This window comes from Triturus cristatus, chromosome 12, assembly GCF_964204655.1.
Source record: "Triturus cristatus chromosome 12, aTriCri1.1, whole genome shotgun sequence".
NCBI lineage: Eukaryota > Metazoa > Chordata > Amphibia > Caudata > Salamandridae > Triturus > Triturus cristatus.
Genome location: NC_140595.1, coordinates 620,975,780 through 620,998,946, shown reverse-complemented (window position 1 = coordinate 620,998,946; position 23,167 = coordinate 620,975,780). Strand labels below are relative to the sequence as shown.

Sequence of the window (23,167 nt, the reverse complement as noted above, 5' to 3'; positions counted from 1 at the left end):
TAGCTCTCTGTCCCTTTCTCTGCTTCACAGCACAGGAACCCACCATCCCCACCCCTTCCCTACTATGAAAAGGGGGTGGGAGACGGGACATATTCCTGGCTAGCATCAGGGCCCAGGTAACCCTTGCTGCACACGGAACAGGGCCCAAGAGGAGGAAGGCAGTGTTAGAGTTGTATGTTTTTCCCCACAAAGCAGAAGGAAGCCTGCTTTGGGCATCAGGCCTAAGAAAGATGTCCCAGCGGAATGGGCAGAGTAGACAGCTTGCTTCACAGAGCTGTAGGTATCATTGGTGCTGCAGAATTAGGACTGTTCTACTATATTTCCTTTCTTGCCTTAGAGGACCAGTGCATACTTGTTGTTCCAGTGTTTGTTTGGGCCTCGGGACAATGGCCCATAGGAGGGAAAAATTGAAGCAGAGGAGACACCTTGGTTTGGGCATCAGAGAGATGGAAGGGAGAGGGTTGACTGGAGATAGGAGTCCATGTTGTTAACAATGGGCAGAGGAGACAGCCTGCTTCACAAGTCAGAAGCTAGCACTGGGGAAGCAGGTGCAATGGCACTGGGGCCCAGGGGTCTGAGGGGCCACTGCATCACGATTATGAATGTCTTACTTTAAAAACCTGCCATGAAGGATTAGTTCCCTTGCTATCATTAGGGCAGATGGCACCCTTGCCACTAGAGGGCGGCGTGCACATGCAGGAAATGGACAGACGGCATGTTTCAAAAATGAGGTGATGGTTTGGCATGGTGGGGAAGGGGTGAAAGAAGAAGAGGAGCTCGCCTGCTTCTAAGGGTCACAGCTATCAGGGCAGCAAGTGTAGTTGCATTGGGGTCCAGGAGTGCAAGGGGCTCACAACACCCCAATTATGGGGAGTAATTGTTCTGGTCAATTCTGTTTGAAGCATTTGCTCTTCAATAAGTGTCACATTTGGTGTGGATTGTGAGCTATAGATAAGCATACTTGAAATTATCTCATAATTCCCACTCTCTGAGATCAGCCACCCCTCCTTCTCCCCCCCCCCGATCTTTGCAATAACATTTTGGAGGGGGGGCGATTTCAAAACATTTTGCTCAGGGAGGCAGAGTGCAAAAAAGTTTGAAGACCCCTGCTGTAAAGATATCTGAAACCAGATTGGGCAGTATCAAGAGGCCTTTATACCAAAATAAGGTTCATTTAGATAGAACGAAAGAGTAATTGAACTGAATAGGATATCTGAAACTACCCGTTGCAGACAAGCTTGATTTCAGCATCTTCTAAAGGCAGTGATATTCCCTCCTACTCCCTCATTCATGGAACACATTTGCAGGAAAATATTTAACCTGCTGGCACTTGGATAACAACTCAAAGTCTAATGTACCTTTCAGGGTATTAAGATTATGAAAGCAGTTTATAACTATTACAATGTACCTACTGTTTTTAATATTACTCCTCAACTGTTTACTTTGAACTCTCAATCGTTCTACCCGTTTCCTTGTTATCCTTCCTTGTATGGTATGTTATCTCCAGAAAGTACACACTTTCATATGGGCTGAACGGACCCTGTATGCTGTTGATCCTTTGAGGAGGATTATTTTAACCGCACCTATGACCGGGGGAACCTCATATTAATTACATGTTGGGCGGGTGTGAACAGACCCAGTGAATGAGCCAGCTCAACGTACCTCAAGGGTATGGCTAAATGAAGGAGTTTTAGTACTCACTTTCAAGTTGTTCCCTCATATACTTACCCATATTTCGGTTACTCATTTTGACATAGGCCGTCTCTCCGCCCGCATCCTGCTAAATAACAATCAGACCCAGCCAACCCCCAGATCACTTTCTTCCTCAGGTCATTACTCTTCTATTAGGAACTGGTCTAGATGTCAAATTATTGTGCATTGCAGCGCAAAGTAGTGGCTCATGCATGGGTAAGTGAACAACCAGATGTGGAGACCAACAAGAATGGTCTTGAGGAGGTGGTGGTGGTGGTTGGGGCGGGAAGCAAAATGCAGATTGGGTTAGTGGCTCTGGGAAGGGTTCCAAGATAAGATGGCTTCTCTGGGCATGCTGGGGCACTGCAATAGTGTGGGAGTTCAAAGGGAGTGTCCAGAATTAGCTGAAATTCTCACATCAAGCTGGGGCCCTGGCTAGTGGAGTTGCTGGTTGGGCAGCCCAAGGGTAGAACCATACAGATGAGAAAGATAGGAAACATTTGAGAAGTCTATACAGGTAATTCATGCGGGCAGCTGAGTTGCCTGGTGCATCTTTGACCGACAGCCCAGCTACAGCTACCTGAGGCAAGGCATCAGAGTTTTGGGACACCTCTACTGAAAGAAATTGGTCCAGGTCCAAATCTTTAGTACACTAGAGTTGCAATCCACAATCAGATTTATAACATCATTTTACACACATCGTCTTAAGAAACACCCAAATTAAGCCTGCAACATATCACCACACGCATCCTTCCACACTGATGTCCTTCATTTCTCCTTTCACACAGACATAACTAGAAACTGGGCCCAACCAACTATGTAGAAATGAAAAATGTAAACATCTTAAATGGGATTAAAAAAAAAGACTTACTAAAAAGGCCATTTTATTTAGAAAAAAAACACATGATTTAAGACTATACAATACTAGCTGGCGTAAGACTAGCAAACCTGCTCATTCTTTTTTGTTTTGTCTATACACTTCCCGTTCATGAAAGCGCAAGAATTGTCCACTTTGGTTTAATACAGATTGAACCTGTAATCAGAGGAGAAGTATAGGCCATTCTCCTGGAAGAAAATGATGCTTATGCAAATAAAAGATTTAAAAACACAGGCAAGAAGAGGCCTGCTTGTTTCTAATCACTTGTGAGCAGTGCCCATGTGATCCAGGGCTTCCTTTTTTCTAGAGCTGTGATAGGTTTGCATGCACATGTTGAATTGCTATACAAGGAAACAATCAGAATTGTTTATAGCACTTAATTATAGACAAAGCCTGCGCTCCCTATTCGTGTCAATTAAGGGAATTGAGGCACAGGGAGATTATTTAATCTGCCAAGGACCTTACAATTTGATTAAGTGGTGAATCGGAGATGATCAGTATGCATTCGTGCTTCCAGAGGTCAAGAGCGAATCCTCTAGGACGACAACTCCATCTCCAATGAAGCAGCAACACCCTTGGTGTGAGTGCACAAAAACCAAAAGGCGAATGACTCGATCCAGAAGATGGCCCTAATCGTACTGCAGCAAGGAATAATGTGGGACCGATTTCAGTTTCTCTGCCCCCTGGAGGCTCGTCAACTCTATCAGAACCAAGCACTCAAGAATTTCAGCCCCTTGTTTCTTCATGAGCTGACAAGCTGCCCACAAGGTACCTACAAAGAAACAGAAACTTTAATAAGTAGGGTGCAAGAAGACAAAATATAAACAGAGCATGGGCACTTTCCCACAGAGGAGAGAGGAAAAGCATCATAGAAACAAACCATGGAAAGCAGGAAAAGCAGCTATGATCATTCCAAAGTGCGCTCCTATAGCTCATCTGAGTAAACGAGGTGGGTGCATGAGACAAACTAAAATCAGGGTTGCAGCACAAACCTCACCTTTTTTCAACAGCTAAGCATGGCTGGCCAACCACCACATTAGCTCTTTTGTAGGTCTTTCTAGTTATATAGCCCAGGAGTTGCAAATTATGGGGAGAAAAATTGCGAGGCAAGATTGTGGACTTCAAGCGGTGATTCATACAGCTGAACTACACAATTACATTTCACACATTTACAATTGCAATTCACACATGTACATTTTAGGAAGGGGAGGGGTTTGATTTACCTAGAACCACACGATTCAAAATAAAATTCGAACACTTCAGGATTCAAATACAAGGCGAGAGGTGCCAAAAAATCAGTGGCTTAGCGACTAGACCTGGACGCCTCTTCTAATTCTCTCCATCTCCGATGAAGTGTGTGAGAAGACTCAGAAGAAAACTACACACTTGTTCAATATTGTGGGTACAAGAATGGGTGGAGCCCAAGAAAGCAGTGGAGTGGCACATAACACTATTAAATTCAGCATTTCCTAGATGTGGTCGGATGTAGGCATACAGAGGTAATTAGGAAACACAAAAACTGTTAGGCAGGGTCCAGGAAAACCAGAGTGACCCAATAGGTAAATATTGGCATTTCTCAGATTCGTATTACTTTGGTTGGGAGGGGGGGGGGGGAATAACGCACTATCAAACTCACAAATAAGTATGAAATCTCAACAGAAAATCATCTGATATATTATGCTGTGTGACTTCCTGATCATGACTGTCACCTCATAGGCTAAAAACTAAGCGATTTTACATTACAGTAAGATTATGATCTGCACGAAATCTGCCTTCTGCGTGGTAACCCCTAATTTTTCACTTTTTGCTGGACCCCATATTTTTGCTGGCTTTAAACTCTGTCCCCTTTACCTCTGCTAGGTTTTAAAGTATCATTTAATTTGCATATTTAACTTGCCTACAAATCCCTAGTGTATGGTACAAAGAATACCCAGGGGCTTGATGTTAAAAGCCACCAGTGATCTGCAGCACCTATTGAGCCATCCACTATAGTGGCAGTGCAAACATGGCTTGAGGTCTACCCTGTGTAGCCGATTGTAGCACTGTAAAAACTGTAATTCAACCTGTCAAAATAAGCCAATTTGACATGTCAAAACCTCTCTTATAATATTAATTAGTAACCAGTACATAGGCCTTGTTGTCCACAAGGAAGGGCGAATAATATTTAAAAGTATGACATGTAGAAATTAAATGTTAATGTGTCATTACAGTGACTAGTATCCAAAAGCTATGTTTCACTGTGACAGGCCAAGCTACCTTATGGTGAAAACCAGAGTAGGGATTCCAATCCTAATACTGTATCTCAGGAATGCAGCTGGCTTGAAGAATAATTAAACAACTGTTTTAAATAATTATTAAAATCCAATTCAATGGAGAAGTTGGATTTAAATAAATATTAGGCAAAAGTTACTTTTATAAAGTTGCTTGAAGTTCCTGGAGGTTAATTTGCATTTGCTCTGCAGCGCCTCCCTGTCAGTAGTTAGCATTTGAATAGGTGTGAAAAAAAAGATATGATACACTTCCCAGAAGCAAATAGACAGGCCTGAATGGACAGAGAGGACTCCTCTGAACCTTACCAAATATGCAATTTGGGTTTCTGGACATCCGTTTTGACACTACAGTTTTAAGTCCTGCTGCAGTGTCAAATCCTGTTTTTCTGCTTTGCTGGGTTTACATACAACACTAACGGCGCACTTCAACGGTGGAGAACAGGATGCCAAGACAATGCTTGTGTACCCACTACCTGGTTGCTGGGGGACTTGGCCTTTGTCCTACCAGACATTTGTTTCGTTGGGATTATTGTGGGTACAGTGGCTTCTTTAAACTGGATTTCAGTGTTAGATGTGGGAAAACACAAAGATTACCATAGCACACTCCCCACACACCCCCAGAGGCCAAGTTTAGAATGGGTGACTACTTTTGCTATCTTGAAAATGCCCATAGTATGTAGGGTTGGCCCTGGGCACTTTTACTCCATTGGTTAGAGTGCCCGAGTGTCATTTCCCCCACTAAATAGTGCCAGACATGAATGTGGCACTTATGGGCAGCCCCTTCAGAACACCTACTGGACCTTCGGAAGAACAGAAGGGGAGTGTACCTGCTGTCTGTGATCTGAGAAGGACCCTGAAGGATTGGATTCTCCCTTGTGTACCCAGTACAAAGAAATGGACTTTAAGCATCATAAGGCTGACCACCTATTCAAGCTACACTGATACAACAAGCTACAAGAGTCCTTTCCCTCGACTGCCCAACTTGACCAGCGGCAACTGGACCTGGACTAAACACTGCTGTTGGCTTCTGCCCGACACCCTGAGAGTCTCTAAATGCCTCCAGTGAGGTTGTGGGGGAGGGAGGGGTCGCTTTAGAAGTGTAATACTGTGGTGGAATGTCAGAGGGTATATTCTTTGACCAAGACAAACTTAGTTGGTGTATTCAACATGCGTTCCATCACAGTCGGATCAAATTGTGCCAAGCTCCCACTCTACCTCAACCATTGACTTATCATTAACAATTTATCCCTCATGGCACTTACTTCTTAAATCTTTAAAAATTCCCAACCTCACTTACCCTTATTGGATTTTTCTCACTTTGTAGTTTTATTATTTTGCACTTTGACATTTTTGCTGCTTTGGTACAGCATAAATCTACATTACCCCAAGTTAAGCCTATTTGCACTATTCCACAGCTACCTAGGTGTTTAGCTTGCACTAATTTAGTGACTTTGAGGGATCGCCTTTACAAGGGTTGTGATTATTCCTTAAAGTGGGTAGCCACCCATTCCAAATAATAATCTAAATTTCTTGGTGTGCTTTTACAGATTGCCACCACAGTTGTTTCATGGAATTCACCCTAAGTCAGCTTATGCCCAACTAACCAGACCTTTACTTACCTCCAGTGGCAAGCAGGTCATCAATAATAATAACTTTCTGCCCGGCATCTACTGCGTCCGTCTGGATTTCTAATTCAGCCTGCAACAATAAAAATTAGGCATTTCAGCACTTTAACCACAAAGTACTTTTTTCAGGAGACTCCAATTGAGCCTATAATGTATCAATATGATCTTGAGATTCACAGGTATACTCTCTCCTCTACCAAAACCAAATTAGATTTACTTCCATCAAGCTAACAAAAAAGATTGGCAAATAAAATGTTTCTTTCCTGTAACAATGGTCTACTGTTTATTACAATTTTAGATTCCCATGCGCAACATCATTCCAGCTGGACTGGAGAAGCATCTTCTATGCATCAATAGAGTAGCTTGGGCATCTTAGGCAGATTCAGTGTGATTCACGCAGATGTCGACGCAGAATTTAGACAGTATTTTCCACATTATCATCATCGTGCTCTGTTATTGGGAGCATAAAGGGTTTACAAAAGTGACCTTGAGATCACCCATCTTCTTCAAGCTGGAGGGTGGGTGCCATTTGAGAATAGTCTCAAGCTGAAAGCAGATTATTAAAGTTAAGTAACCTTTCCCTTTAGCACTTTGACCCTACTCTAGATCCACATGCAGTGCATGGATTAAAAAGAAGTGTTTCACATCTTATCGGGGCAGCAGTGAAGAGTGGGTAGTGTCAAACGGATTCTTCCATATTGCCTGCCCATTGTGGCCACTTGCCTTTTAGGAACCTCGAAACAATTAAGACAGGAAAGGAGCAATAGTTTGGAGGCTACAGAGAAGATCAGACAGTTTCACTTGTAAGAGGGTTACCTCGCTTCTATCTGCATTAAATGGCAAACTTGGATTGGTGGCAGAAGTGCAGTGAGAAAAAAGAAGATCAAAGCCTGTTCAATCTCCATGTATGAAGGGGTAAATTGTAGAGCAGTGCTTTCCAAACTTTTCATGTTGGTGACACACTGTTTAGACATGCATCATTTCGCGACACGGTAATTGAGCACTACTAACAAAATATATGATTTGTAAAATAATAACATACATACATTTCCAAGACTGCTGTCATTTAGGAGTACCAATATGTAAATATGCGCAAGAATTAAAATAATTTGAATATAACCAGTAACACTTACTATTTTAATGAGACGTATGAGGTTGATAGCGAGCATGTGGAGCTGCAGGAGCCACGTCACTGGCGATGCTGCTGTCACCTCCCTCCTTTGTAAACTTGAATAGGTCTGTGGGTGGCAGCAGCAGCGAGCGCTGCAGGAGCCACGAGCATGTGGAGCTGCGTCACTGGCGATGCTGCTATCGCCCCCCCAACCTGCATAAACTAGAAAGGGTCTGCAGGGGGCAGGAGTGTGTGGGGGGCGCAGGAGTCTGTGGGGGCGCAGGAGCGAGAGCTGCTGCATTCCTTACTCACCGCCGTAGGTTCCACGGGTCTGCGGGAGGGCAGCAGCGGTGAGGGCCGGATGGCCGCTGGCGATGGTGTTGCCAGCCTCCCCCTGTCCTAGATTGAATGGGACTGTAGGGGGTGGCTCAGAGCACAGCACTGCAGGAGCCACCGGAAGTCTACTCACCACCACTGCCTCTGCCGGATGCTTCAATGGTCTGCAGGAGGGTGGCTGCGAGCAGCAGCGGTGCTCCGACTCCAATCATGGCTCGCTGTCCACCACAGGAGACTCCTCCTCTTCCGCAGGAACAGGTAATGCATCAGTAGCATGCGCAGTACCGTCCTGCATGATGCCTAGACTGCGTTGCCTAGACTCATTTTGTGACACACCTACAGACAGCAGCTGACACACTAACATGTCGCGACACACAGTTTGGAAAGCACTGTTGTAGAGGGTCAGGTGCAGCACCCTGCCTTGCTGCTGGAACGGCAAGTTCTTCCAAAGATGAAGCAGAAGTAGAGGGCAGATGCCCAGGGTCAGCAGTTCGAAGACCAGACCCTCCTGGCTCAATCTGAGCTGGCCAGAATCACTTGTGCTTGGTGCCGACAGACTTTCTTCTGAAACTGTGGGAACAGCACCAAAGGGGGAAAACAAAAACAAGAGGCTGGAGCCTCACCGAAGGTGGAACATCTCTATTAAAAACACAGGAGGAGAAACCACCATAGTGCCAAAAAGATAATGACAATGAGTATTTAAAAGTAGCAAACAGTTCTACCCTGAGCTACCACCAGGTGCAGAACCCACTTGTGACTGGCACAATTTTGCCAGCTGAGATGGTCTGCACCGATGTTAAAGTATCCCTCCAGATGACTGACTTTCTGGAAAGTACTGTGAAGAGTCTGCTGTCGCCAAAGCCTCAAGACAGATGGCACAAGACCCCACTCCATCCTGCCTGTTGCAGGACAATGTGGCAGTAGTGTGGTCTATCAGCACCTGGATTGACCTACCCTTGTTGGACGGCAGAATGGCCTAGAGAGCCAGTCGAATGGCACCCACCTTCAAGAGACTTCAGTAACAAAATGGTTCCATCCCAGACCAACAGCCTCCAATCTCCACATCATCCAGGTGACCGTACCCAGCTGAGGGATGACGTAATCATTTCTACTATAGGCTCTGAAGGTGGAAAAGAAAATGGCATGCTGCACGTTAGACTTTTGCCGGTAATCCACCAATAAAGGTTCTGAGAAGTCACCTGGAAAGACTTCCCCATGGCTGAACCCCCAGCAGGAGCAGATTCCATTAAGGGGCGCACCTATGCCAGAGGGTGCGAGTCACCAGTAGAATGCATGCTACCTAGACTCAAGCAGCCTCCGAACCATCAAGGCTGGAACAGAGAAGCTCCTGTCTAAAACACTGGGATTTCCCTGGCTTGTTGCTGGGCGAGAGGGCCTTCAAGACAACAGTGTCTAGAATGGCTCAATAAATGCAACCATCTAATGAGCTAAAGAGATTTGAGCTTATTAATAGAGCAATGACACGGATGTCTGTCGGTGATCTGAAACAAGATGCAGCAAGCTTGTCTTCAGCAGCTAGTCAGAGAGGTTCAATACAAAGACTACTTACAACCGCTCCTTCTCTGGTCTTGCCTCAAGAATATGGAACGCACTGCCCCCAGAAATTAGGACAAATCCCTCCTCTGCATTCTTCAAAATGAAGAAAGAAAGCTTCTGGTTAATGGTCTCCTCCACTAGGAATACTTAATAGTGATTCTTTATGAATGCGCTTGATCATTTACATATGGACTCCTGTGGATCGTGGATCTACGAAGTCACTGTGATTTTCTGTATGCGTTTGCTTTATCACTGTGCTTAATCATTTACAGGTGGACTTCTTTGGACCATGGATCTACCAAGCTGTTATTTTCTGTTTTCATTTGCTGGGTTTGCATTGCCCCCTCACTTCCCTTCATGCATTTTTATCCTTGTACGGTTGACCTGACTGTTCTATATACAGCGCTCTGATGCCCGTATGGGTCATGTTCGCGCTTTATAAAACTTCAAAAATAAATAGATAGAGGTACAGGGAAATGCGATCCCTAGCCTGCAAAGGTGTGCTACAGCCACCAACATGACATTTGTAAAAACCCCAGAAGCCAACACAAGTTTGATGGTCTTAGTCCCCCATCATTCAAAGAGACCAGAGAGTACTATGAGTACCACTCTAGTCCTCTGCTTACCAAATGGGCGATTGAACTCGTATCAATGTCATCGCTTCTTTTGACAGAATCAAGACAAGATTCCCCGATGTCAGAGTGAACGGGGAATACGCGAGGTGCATCCAGAAATGAGAGGGCCTAAACAATTTGGTTATTTTGAAGGGTCCATTATTCAATGTGAAGAAGAGTCACTAAGGCAGACAGCTGACCACCAATCTCAAGACTGTACAGCAAACTAAAAAGGTTTGGCAATGGTGCCTGGCGAGGAGGCAGTCTCTGCCACTTTTCTGTGATCTATTAAGACTAGCCGAAATCCGGTAACCATAGGGGTGGCAGATGAACAAAGGATCAAGAAAGTTCTTGAGTAGGCACAATTCGTCCCATGGTTGCCAGTCTCTGTTCGCAGTACGCATGCTAGCTGCACTGTGAAATATGCATACTACCACGGACAATGCTTTTCTAGCTGATCTATTTGTAGAAAGAAAAACAAAATTACACCAGCTTTTCAATCAAACAGGTTCAAGGGAATGGTTCACCTAATAACACTTTAAAGAATGCTAAATAAAGGTAATTTAGGTTGACCACACACTAAAGACCCAAAATGTTTGATCTTGAAATTAAAACACGAAACATGTGCCTGCGCTTAGTGCTAGAATCATAAGGGTGGAATTCATTTCCTAAAGAAATAGCCAACCAGTTTCCACATGCCTGTATTTTGTCTATAGATTGGAGTTCTCGCTTCCTGGCTTTAATGTAAATTTCAGTAGCAGGCCTGGTGTGGGAGCAAGGCCTCTAGAAGCATCAATAATGGTTCATTCTAGGTCCCACTTCTGATGCTGCGCAACCACCAATGCTTAATTTTCCTCAAAATAATTCTTCCTACCTGCTAATGTTCACTCCTCTATGTCTGCACCTACTTTTTAACTTCGCACTTAGAAGCCATTGCTTAATCATAATGCACGATTAGTAAAGTGCAGCTGAGAAACACTTACATGATGTATAAAGGACAAATCAGCACTTATTTGTAGAAGTCTTGTAAGAGCTAAATGTCTTGGGCAGATGGGAGAGAAATAGGAAAGAAAGCTACAGAGTGCTTGATTTCATGTTATTAGTGATTACCAGTGGAACAAACACACTCTTAAAACACTAGCAATGAACATAAATCACTCTAAGATAGACCGGTGATCTATAGTTCTCTTCAACAAGTGCAAAAACATTCTCTATTAAGAACTTAAGAAATGCAAAAGTGACAAATGAATAGCCACAGCCTTCAAGAAGTCACCCAGTGCGCCCCCCCACACACACACAATCCTGCACAGATTTGGGTTAGTGGTCAAAAACAAAGAAAAGCACACAGTGTCGATATTAGGAAGCACCCCAAAATAAGAGCAACAATAAAATTAACAATATGACAACTTTCATAACAGAGGAAGGTAGTGGTAGGTTGGCAGAATGCGGTAGGTTATGAACGGAAAATAACTATTAAGAGCTTTGGTAGAAGGGGATAATAAACTGAGCTAGCTTTTTTTATGTTATTGCATTTATAGTTATTACATTTCCTAAGCGTCTTTACAAGAAATGCTGCACTGCGTAATTGAGAGGGCATACGAGCAAGACATGCCGAGGCAGCCTATTATGGCATATGACCAACTAAAATACATTTGAAAAATAGACATAGCATCAGAAGATTTGAACACAAGCTCTGGAGTACATTAAAAAGCAGTCCCTCAAGTCTGTAAGTAAGGAATACAAGGATTTTCTTCGAATGCACATCTATTGATTGGCTCCATGTAAGGAACGCCTCAGTCAGCTTTCGTTTTTCAGCCAAACAATTGTGCATTTGGGATGTATGTTGTTTTTACCAGTAGATCAAAAAAAAAAAAAATCGCAACCTGTTAAGCTCTGATGGCCAAAAGTGTTGAAAACCTATGATCGGTATACCAATGCTTTTCTTGGATCTCTCCCCTATCAACAATTCCCCTTTTCATCACAGCTAGCCAAGCAAATTAAAGGGTTTTAAGATGAGATTTTATGATTTGATGTCACAGGCATACAACTGTCTTGTTTTTACTCATACAACAGAAAAGACACACAAATGGGGCATTAGGAAAGAGCGTGTAATCTAAGCTCTTATTCAGAAATAAAAAAATCTTTAATAGTCTGCAAATAACCTTTGCTTTACTGCTTCTCATGCAGCTACATTCGTTGCTGTATACCCTGTAGGTTGTCATTGTAGGTAGTTTGCTCAGCTAATTTTTTTTATAACACAGACACACATCTGAAGTGCTCCCTTCATTGCCTCTGCCTGTTCTAGCTTTGGTAAAGGTTAACCCGTGGCCAACATAAGCCACAATGCTCTATCCAGAATGGCTGGACTAAAAAAAATAACATAACTTCTGTGCAACAAAAATCAATGTTTAATGTAGTTTTCTTTCCTCCCTATTTCCAAGTATTCTTGTAAATGCTGTCCTTTGATATTTTTGTTCTAACATGCCTCATGAAGAATAGTGTGGTAAGTGCAACAACCCGGGGTGTGTGATTCATACCTACATGGTGGTGGTGGTGGTGAGGGTTGGTGTTTTGAACTATCTGACCAAGAAAGCAGTGATATAGTACAATGCAACATACCTGGTGATATGGGGAGTATGCTAAGCTACATTTAAAATGTAGGTTTCATTCGAAGTACCAAACGCGCAGGGTGGATGTGAGCACACTTGCAACACTGCTTCCTGGTGAGTGTATCGCTCTTTTCGATGACATACGTAGCGAACTGTAATACTCTGGGTAACTCGGACATTTGTGTATTCGTTTAAAGTTTGAAAAAGCTCCATGTGGAAAGCACGAGGAACTACAAAACTGCAGTTAAATAAGGATGATCCCAGACGTACCTTTCCATACTCAAGAGTGTAGGACACACTCGCGGTGGGACCCGGCAGCTTACCCTTTTTTCTTATCAAAACAAACCCAATGCCAAGTCTTTGGGCTAGAACCGGGCCAAACAAGAAACCTCTAGAGTCCAGACCTGCAGGAAATGGGAAAGGGTTAGTAACTGGCAAGTTAGTAAACCAAAGTACCAGACCAGTATAAAGGGAAGTTTTGCTTTCAGGGGATTAGTTTAGAAGGAGTCAACACTCCTGGTATGGGAAATAACGAACCCCTTCACCGAATGGGTAAGAGCCCCATAAAACGAGAAATAGATGAAATGGCACACATCTTAAGCAGAAGAGAAAGGAGCTAAAATAGATGGATGCACTGTACCAATAAAAGAAATCCACATTATTAATCCCAAACAATTTATTTGAATTACAACTATTAAGAAAAGTTTGAAAATGTCAGTAAAAAATGTTTTTTTTATATTAAAAAGATTATTTCTATTCCAACAGCATAATTTCTTCCATTTCTACCTTTCTCTGGTTCTCTTCTTTCTACTTACCTTCCATGTTTTCAATCTGCTCTAGACACAAACCCTTTTCTCTTGTACTCCCAAGAACATGCCAACACCGGTCTTTTACTAACTGTTTTCTGTCCCCTCACCTACAAAATTCAATCTAATTGTCTCAAAATAAATGTAACGCAAACCAATTATTAAAACAAACGTGACTAGATACCATTGACAATTTATACCTTCGGCGGGCATATCCATTACCTGCCTGTGCACATCTATAGAGGAACCACAATAAAACGAGAATGGCATGCAACCCTATAACACTGTACTTGATAATGTTGGTAACAATCATCAGGGAGTCCATGTCCTTTTTGGGACGATAATTTAAACCAGTCTCTGAAGGTAGTTTGATTCCCAGCGCGCCTGAAGGAAAGAAACTGTACGCGTACTTTGCAGAGCTCTTGCTGTGTTGCTACACCTGAGCGTTGTGATGCAGCAATGGCGTGAATCTTTCACAAATTTTAATAAGTGTTGAACCCATTTTGACATCTCTAAGCACATATTGCCCCATCTGCCCTGGGGCATAACCCAACTCCCTTGTTCACAGGTGGGTTCCTGCTGCCGTCTCCATTTTTCTGATCCACACCCGCCCAAGCTCCATTGTCGATTTGCCCTCACCACTCTTCACCTGACCAATCTGCTTCAGTCACACAATTCCCAGGGCCATCATCTATCCCTTCCATCTCCCTCTACCGCTCGCTTATTCGTCCATCTCCCTCTACCGCTTCCTTATTCGTCCAACCACCTGCCACTCCTCCTTTATCCAATTCCTTTTCCACTACTATTTCTCAGTCTCCCCATTTGCCCAGCCTGCTACCTTCTCAAATCCCCTTCCAACTCCTAAAACTAACCTAACCTTTCCAGCTCCCCAATTACGTTACATGCCCCATCCATGTGGTTTCACCCTGCCCAATCTATTTCCTTTCACCCTCTGACCGCCTGTGACCTGTGCCGGTCTCTTTGTTTTCACACATCAATGGCCATGCTCTCTACACGCCCAATCTCCTGTGCTAACCTTATCCCAATTGCCATTCTCTCTGTCCCAGAGTGCATGGTGTATAAGGGGACGCCATCTAGTGGTTAGGATGGAAATGCAAGTGTTTTTTTATTTTTTTAAAACAGAAGGATTTACATCAAGGTGTGCATTGAGCAGGTAATTTCTATAGCAAGACTCGTGCATGACATTGCCTTAACCCTCGCTGCCTTGTCTAAAGCTTAGAGACCCCCTCAGATTTATTTTTACAATATCATTCTGTGTTGCAACCACTGAATAAGGCTGGGTGAGTCTGCATACGACTCTTAACATGACAAACTGTGAAACTATTATCGAAGATAAGGAACTTCTTTTTTGCGGCATGAAGCTGATGCACACTCACATGATTTTAATAATCTTTTAAGCAGTGCCCATCCAACCCGTAAATCTCTTCTTGTTCCAATGTAAACTAAATGATGTGGATTGCAAGTATGCGTAGAGTAGCTGCAACTCCAACAACCACAGCACACTGCTTACATTAGGGGTCTACTAGCCAGAATGACACACACTTCCTGCCCCAGTAATATTGCCTATTCTAGTACAGAACTCTCCCAATGCGGATATGGCTATGCTCATCTGTATGAGAAGTTAAACAACGCCAATCTCCAAGTACTTGGGAAGCAGCAGAAACAGTTGATAAATGCAGATTAGGTTGTTCGCATTTATAAAGCGCACATTCCGACTTTGGGCCTTGCAATGCTACTAGCAGTACTGGGACTTTCCAACTGATTCGGAGATTATCGTCTCATGCTCTTGTCTGAATCAATTTGTGAAGATGGATTATGGGTGCTGGGTTAGGTGGTTGCTGCCTTTTTTTTCTTGAACAGCGGCTGTACAATTTTTTGTATTGATGGCTAGGGCTGGAAGGCTTTGCTACTTGCTAGCTCGTCTTCAATGTGACTAGATAAATTGCCTCAAGAAAAGCAGGTGGATGCATGAAGGCAAGTGTTTTTGGGCAGCACATTAGTCAACTATTTGACTTAGCAGGGTCTTGTAACATGCATTTTACATTTTTGCTCTAGAGAGTGTCATGTCAGATGTTACAGTTGGGGTTACTGGTGGGGAACAAGATCCGTTCTGCCCAGGGTGTTGCAGTAAAATAGAATATCTCTATCAGGCATATGCCAAATAAAACAACTGGCAAGCAGATAATAACTGAATGTCCTTTGCACATACTTTCCTTATATAAAAATTTACTTCCAACACTGCAGTAATCCATCACTGTGCAACTTAGCGTCTGCAGCAGAACGACAGGCTAGTTCTACAGTGCCCAAAAGTGTTATATCAGGGTGCCCACCAACAAGAATCCCTTCCGTACAACCACCATGGGCTCCACTGACTTCATTTTGAGTAGCTTTGTGCACCCGCTGTGTGACAATAACTGCGGTTGTGCCATTTCCATTGAGGTGGCAGTGGGAAGGATTAATTAACGTGCAGAAAAGGAAAGACTATCACTTCACGCTACTTTTTAATCAGTGTATGTTATACCAAGAAACATCTGAAACAAATATTCAGATTGGACTTGGGCAACAGCTGGATACTTTCAATGAAGGAGAGCATCTCCACCGATAGGTTTGAACCTCATACTAGTGAATCTCATTAACGTTTACAGTGAAGGTCCCACACTTCTTAGAACTTGGAAAAGATGTTGCTCAAAAGGAATTATTGGGGGCATGCATAATTTTGTAGAACACAAAGCACTACTGTAAAGTGAAAGGTCTACGCATCAATCCCAGATTAAATACCCGCATTTTTATCTTTTGCATGGTGTCAGTATATCCCAGGTTACTAACCTGCCCAGAAATCATAACAATAATGCCTCAACTTAGAAAAGGTTGTGTAGTTCTCAACTGTGTCAAGGCATTAATATAGTGCTTTCCTAGTCTGAAAAAGGCCGGGAAGCACTTTCTGGGTGGTAAAGTAAGTCACTGCCCAGTTTGTTGTGGATAGATGGTGCGGCTTGTGTTTTCTGGCATGCTCTAAATTGGTATTTTTTTTTGGTGTTGTGCATGATATTTGAAGGTGTCTCAAATAATGTTACTGCAATCTAATAGCCAAGATTGCCCATGGAATGAAGGCGAGATGTGGGAGAGTCGCTTTCGCATATACTTACCATCTTATATCATCAGTGACAGAAGCTATCCCTTTAATAGTGTCTGAAGAGTAGGCGCGGTCTTGTAGCCTCATCTAAAGAAAGGGTCAATGAGGGTGGGAAGCTCAAGTACTCAAAAATATTAACCAGGGGGTGGTGAGGAGCAGCCTAATGAGAAAGACCAGGATCCATCCAAGGGTGGAAAGGTTTTAGAGGGCCACTCACAAGTTTACAAAAGAGTATGAAGAGGATAGGTTTCGGGGAGTAGGAGCGAAAGATCAGATGATGCTGCTGCGACATTACTTTAACAATACTGTTTGCGGAGAGGGTTTACTTTGTATGTGCTGTATGTTTTATCACCTACTTTCCTTCTTTCCGTCGTTTCCGTACGTCTCTTATTTCTGTCAAAGGGGGAGATGTGTTACATTCGTTTGTGCTGTATGTTCTATTTCACATCTGTCTCTTATTTCTGTCAAGGAGGGAGATGTGTTACATCCTGCTTTTCCTCCTTCTCTGTCCTTCTTTAGTGTTTGTTCTAAGCTGCTCAGCCTGTATCTATGATGTCATTTAGAGTTCCTTTGTGTATGTTTGATTCTATGGTCAGTTATATCTGAGGCTGAGCAGCTGCTCCCGGTGGGGCCTTAACTGGGGCCTTTACTGAATTACATTCTTACTTGTATCCTGTACTTTAATTCTTGATTACTAAGAATAAACCTACATCTGGACGCAGCAACACAAGGATTCATCTTTTATTTTTATGAAATGTTACAAATACCATTAGCCAATGTTTAAAAAATACCCCAAAGCTTTGTTGCTTGAACCGCGTAACTTGTCCCACCAGATTAGTTTACATCCACGTGGAAACATAGGAGCCAGTCGGTGCCTTTCTTGAGTTACTCAAGACTCTGCAATGGTTCCACCTGGATAAATAGCAGGAGGGAAGACATTTTCTCTTCAATCCAGATCTCCTGTACTCTGTACGGACCACAGACCCCACAGCGAGGCCTGTTCGACACAGTAAAACTCTCAATCTCTCACCTGCAATGACATCAACCTGCGGGAAACATTTCCTCACATGCGCCTCCACCAGATCCATTGCAGCGCGGAAGGCAGATGGGTCTTTGAGCAAGGGGGTGATGTCTCTGGATAAAAAATATATACATTATAGAATGAGAAAACAGAAGGCAGCACCTGAGACTTTCCAACAACTAACTGCTTCAAGCCTGTCCTATAAAGAGCATTAAGGTTTCTTAATGGGTCTTCAGAGTTTGGCAATTTCTCTGCAGTCTTTGGTTCAACTTCTCCAAGGGACTCCACAGGCAAAACATAAGTCTTTCTTCCTAGGTGAACAACGTTCCAAAGTTGGTACTGGCAACGTGTCTCTCTCCATCTCTCTTGCGATCAACGCTGGAGGCATCAGCAAGTTTTCAGATGTTCAAGACGTAAACAGGTGTAGTTTTCAAGAACAATCCAACTAGTTAAATCGTTTTCCATGACAAGTCTCTTGACAAAGGAGCAGGGATGGAGTGCAGGAAGGAAACAGACCCTTATGTTTAGAATGCAACATTTGACATTAGCCATGGAATGCTAGATTCAGCCAATGAAAACGCAGTGAGACCCAAATGCTCTTTGGGGGTATAAACAATATGGAGGAAATTATTTGATTCAGGACCAAGCAAGTGAGATTGAAAAGAAACCCAAAGGATCATGGACAAGCAATGGTCAAAAAGCCAACCCCAAGTATTTACTAAGTCCAACAGACGGCTTAAGTGGTCTGCAAGTGAGAGAGAAAAAATGGCCCAATTGAAGTGCTACGGAATCACGTTAGTGGATGCAGCCAGGAGACTCTTTGCACAATTAACTGCAAAACAAATTCAGGAGTGGGTTGAAGCGGTCAATTTTCAGCTGACACGTCAAGGTCCACCACTAGCTGTCAGTGTGTTTGGTTCACGTCTACCCCAAATATAAACCAACAACAGGGTAAATTCAAGTGCCCAAATCTATTTATCTAACAAGAGACCTCCATGAGGTCATTTTACATTCCCATCAATTACGCTTCAATTAGCAATACAACAAAATGAGGCCCTTGCCATAAAACCTAAATTGCCCAGTAGATTGTTCTATGGAGGGCTTTGCCCCAGGTATAAAGACAAAATGTAACTACCAACTTAAGCTTCATCACTTTGATGCAGAGCCATCTATGGGGTCTAGGCTCAGCCCTCCAATTTATTTTCATTTTACGTTATGCTTCCCCCAAAAACAGCCATACACTCACCTCGCCCCCATTTCATCAGACCAGCTTCCGCTTGTCACTGAGGATGGAATATAACGTTTTTTTTTTACTTATCCTGCACAATGTAGCTCTGTGTCTCACCCATGGAGCACTTCCCTCGTTACACTCTGGACTCGCCATAATAAGGTTATGCTCTGCTCCCTCATACTGCGAAATCAAGGGAAATGGTAACATCAACAACTCAAGGCCAGAGCTCTCAGTCACTGCAAGGGGCTTTATGTTCCTTCCTTCTTACTAATGTGAGGCAGCCTGGTTAGGGAATATTTTGACTATCACTTTCTAGTCACATGTCCATTCCACCCCCCTCAGTTTTACAAAAATCTAGTACTGCACCGGGAGACCCATCATTGCTCATGCCCCAAAGAGAGATGTCTAGAAGGACACTCCGGTTATTAAACCAGTATTTAAGTAGGGCTTCCACATCAGTCTTTCCTTCTCCTTTGCTGGGATCCTCAGAGATGGCACTTAGGTTCTCTAGGTTTATGTTCTACTCCAGACCCACCCTAACCTTCCGAAAAACAAATGTATCCTACGTTGTGATCACAACTTGTCCATTGCCTACATATCGGTTTCATTTCCTGCATTCTGGCCCTATGTTTTTCCATTGTCCTTTCAAACTCCGATGAGCCAAAAGGCTAGGTTTAATACTCCCATCAAGTCCTTCTTGCTTTTTGATGACCACGCGTTATCCTCATCGCTGACGAGGAAACTTCTGTTATTTCTCTCTGTAGTATTCTTTCCAGCTGGGGGGCACCTTTGCAACGCTGCCAGCTTTTTCTGCCAATTCATCCATCCATGCACTATCACATCCGACCATTTCTAGTGACCCAGTTTGTTCACCTACTGGAACGATAACACCCTAAGGGTCAGGACTACTATTGTCTGAGTCTACTGGAATATTTCCTCAAATAAGAAAATGTTCCACCTGAGAATCAAAACGCTCTTTGAAATGAGATTGAAAAGAAAACAAATCTATATATGCTGACCGACGTACATTTCAACTGGAATTTTTGTCAGAATAGATAGATAGATATCAGGTACCTTAGGGTAAACTAGGAACCTGGTGAGAAAGTATATGGGTTCACTGGGTTGATTCTGCAGGTGTGGCAAGACATAACTTAATGCATTTTCTGCTTAGTTGTCCCAAACTTAACGTATTATGAAAGAAATGGCTTAAGTCTAATTTTAAAGGTTTACAATGAAAAACAAGAAATGAGGCCAGGATACTATTCGTATTGCAGCAAATGTAGAATCAAACCATTGTGTTGCCAAAAAAAAAGTCAAGGACTACAACTGAAAAAAGACTGTGCATAAAATAAAGATGTAAACGTTAGAAGATACTTGGACATACATTTCAATTAATGAAATAGCAAAATTAGGTATTTCAAATACAACAACTGTTCTTGTGAGAAATAGCAGAAAATCTAGGTAAAAGTACTTTATTGCTATTTCTACTACAAACCACCAACCATGCCCCAACCCTACCGCTCACCGAAAGTTGATTCCAGGAGATGGGAAATCCGGGAAGGACCTCACCTGCTGGCGGACACGCTCCAGTTTCTGCTCTTCACTTTCTGAACTCATGGCTGACTTTTCTTTAGCCTTGAAAGTAAAAATAGCAAACACACAGTAAGCTCACTAATTTCATTCATTGCCGGCTGATTTATAAAAGTGACAATATCCTACCATCTTCATTGCACTTTAAATAAATATGAGGCAATTATCAGAAAAGAAGCAAGCAACGGCAAAGACATAAGTTGTGTCTTTTCAACCTACTGGGTTTGCCAATGGGTTTGTTGACACCATGCAGCACGGGCAAAAATAAATAAATATATAAAATAAGATGATGCATATATGTGCATCCATATGTATGTCATGGTGCTATCTTAGTTCAGTATGACTATGACAACCCATAAATCATGCCGCTGCCGCTATTTATTTTATATTCGAAAAAGGGGGATGCCACTTGGAGCAGGAAATAAAAAAATGAATTAAATCCTGGGTGAAAGCGCTTCTCAAAAACTGAGAAGACCAACAAGAAATGGCAGCCGCTGTCCCCCATTGGAAAACACATACACTTCCACGAAATACTCAACCCAAAAGAAAAACAGTGCTTGAAAAGGAAGCATAGAAGTCAACCAATCAAGAGATGGTATAGAATCTATGCTCCATGGGAAGGACGAACACAGGACTGACAAGCTTGGAGATTAATAAGAAGCAGCCAAATAAGAGTTGCGGGAAAGCCAACAAATGGCAAGTACTTGGGCACCTCCAATCCCCCGTCTGTGCTTAGTAGGCCCACAATACGTCTTCCAACAGACAGCACATATGTGGTTTAGTAAGCAAGATCTAAAAAGAAGGAAGAGGCTCAACAAGAACCAACCTTCTCCTGCCTCACAACTTAGTGTTTCAGTGCATCTCCCATCTCTGCAATGCATAGCACTACACAAGAGGCCTTGGTATTTGCCTCAGCGACTGTGCTGATCGCTCACTGGTTCAGGTAATGTTCTACCCTGTGCGCAGGGCACACAGCACAGACAAAAAAAATAACCCCAAAAGCCTTCCTAAAAGGTCAAAAATACGTCTTTCACCGAAGGAAACCAGGGCATAATACTAGGTACGGCTTTGAGCTATTCCATCCTGTAACCGACCATATAAGTTAACATATCTGCATAACGGTAAAACACTCTGTGTCAGCGTTCCTCCCCGAGCTGTGGAGCAGGTATGGTAGTTCTACGCATTTACTAGGACCACCTAGAACATTGCATCTAACTCAGGGTTGTGGGACAGAAACCATTTCTGTGCTAGTGAAGAAGGAGACTCAAGCCACCTTTTTGAATCTGCTGCTGCATTACAGAAACAATCAATGTAAGTATATATTGGAACCATCTAGATGCTTCTCTTGGCCAACGCCCTAGCAGGTTCAGTACTTATCGCTGCACTAAATAACTACACTACATAGATCCAACTTCTACTTTGGTTTATCATGTGCAATCCATTCTGTGGTGCAAGAACTGCTGCTATCCTAATGGAATACGACCCTGTGGCCCACTACGTCAAATCTACTGCAGTAGATTACAGAACCAGTTCTGTACCGATGTACCTGGACAGAACAGTACCTGATTACCAATATACCGGGACTCTGTGCCCATACCCTTGCCATGGTCTATAAACCAAGACTGCACTAGTTTACTCTTTCATCTATCAGGAGTTTTTGAAGATTACCTTTTCATTGATCTATCAGGCTAGATTGTTATACTTTAGGGGTTAGCTCAGTTCAAAGAGTGAGATTTTGTTTTCATTGAATTATTATTTTGTACTTTGGAGGGGAATTTTGAACCACCATGGAAGAGAGGTCTCCATAATTTCATATGCTCCTTTTTTTTTATTACTTCATTGAAATGATGTAGATTTATATAGCGCAACATATGCCCAAAGGCGTCAAGGTGCTATATTGTGGGAGTGGCAAGTGAAGGGGTATTTTTGGTGCAGACACTTTCCTGGCACTGGTGGGATGCCATCAGCTTCCCTGGCCTCCTTCTCCGTTCTTGATTAGCCGGCTGCCTGGTTGTCCCTTAATCAGTAGATATAGCAGAAAGACTATCTACTAAACTGATTACTTGTCTCAAAAAGCCTAGAATTCTCTCTGCCCAAATAGTTCAGCATCCTACTCTTTCACTTAGTTCTTTTAATTGACCTCACTGTTCAACCTCTGCGCTTCAAACGGATTAGAGATTTTAATGCCGGACATTTGATAACCATATTCTAGAGAGACTTCCCTTATGCAAAATTCTGAGTCCTTGCAGTGTGATGCAGTATCTTTTTGGGAAAACTTCAAATTTGCATCTACAGCAGCCTGGATAAAACAAATCCTGCGACTTGGTTAATATAAACTTAACTACTCTATTTGTAGTCATTCACAATGTGCTCAAAATTCTGTATTCAGAAATTGGACATACCAATTTTAGAAAAGAAATGATTAGCCTTTAAAATGTCGCCATGTGATAATTAGAACAGATGCCCCTTTTCTGAAATTCTCCAAACTTCCTTCATTGTACACAACATAGTGCCCACCCAGCTTTGTTAATAACCTATGCTACTTCAATTGAGTACCTAGTTACTCTACAAATCAAGCACAAGAACACGTAAATATAATGGACAACCGAAGTTTGAAATGAAAGGAAACTAATTCAAACACTGATCTAATCTTTACGAATAGAAAGCAAGTGAC

General features: G+C 42.8%; 1 protein-coding gene across 1 annotated transcript in view; it reads right to left on the bottom strand.

Moving 5' to 3' along the window:
- Positions 1-2,540: 2,540 nt before the first annotated feature.
- The window catches only part of APRT (adenine phosphoribosyltransferase), a 38,489-nt gene continuing 17,862 nt past the window's right edge, over positions 2,541-23,167 (bottom strand). The window contains exons 2-6 of the mRNA XM_085640026.1: positions 20,429-20,538; positions 17,682-17,785; positions 12,962-13,095; positions 6,459-6,537; positions 2,541-3,341 (exon numbers count right to left, since the gene is read on the bottom strand). Of these exons, the coding sequence (XP_085496152.1) occupies positions 3,199-3,341; positions 6,459-6,537; positions 12,962-13,095; positions 17,682-17,785; positions 20,429-20,520 (552 nt within the window). The 5' untranslated portion in view covers positions 20,521-20,538 and the 3' untranslated portion in view covers positions 2,541-3,198. The remainder of the gene's footprint in view (positions 3,342-6,458; positions 6,538-12,961; positions 13,096-17,681; positions 17,786-20,428; positions 20,539-23,167) is intronic.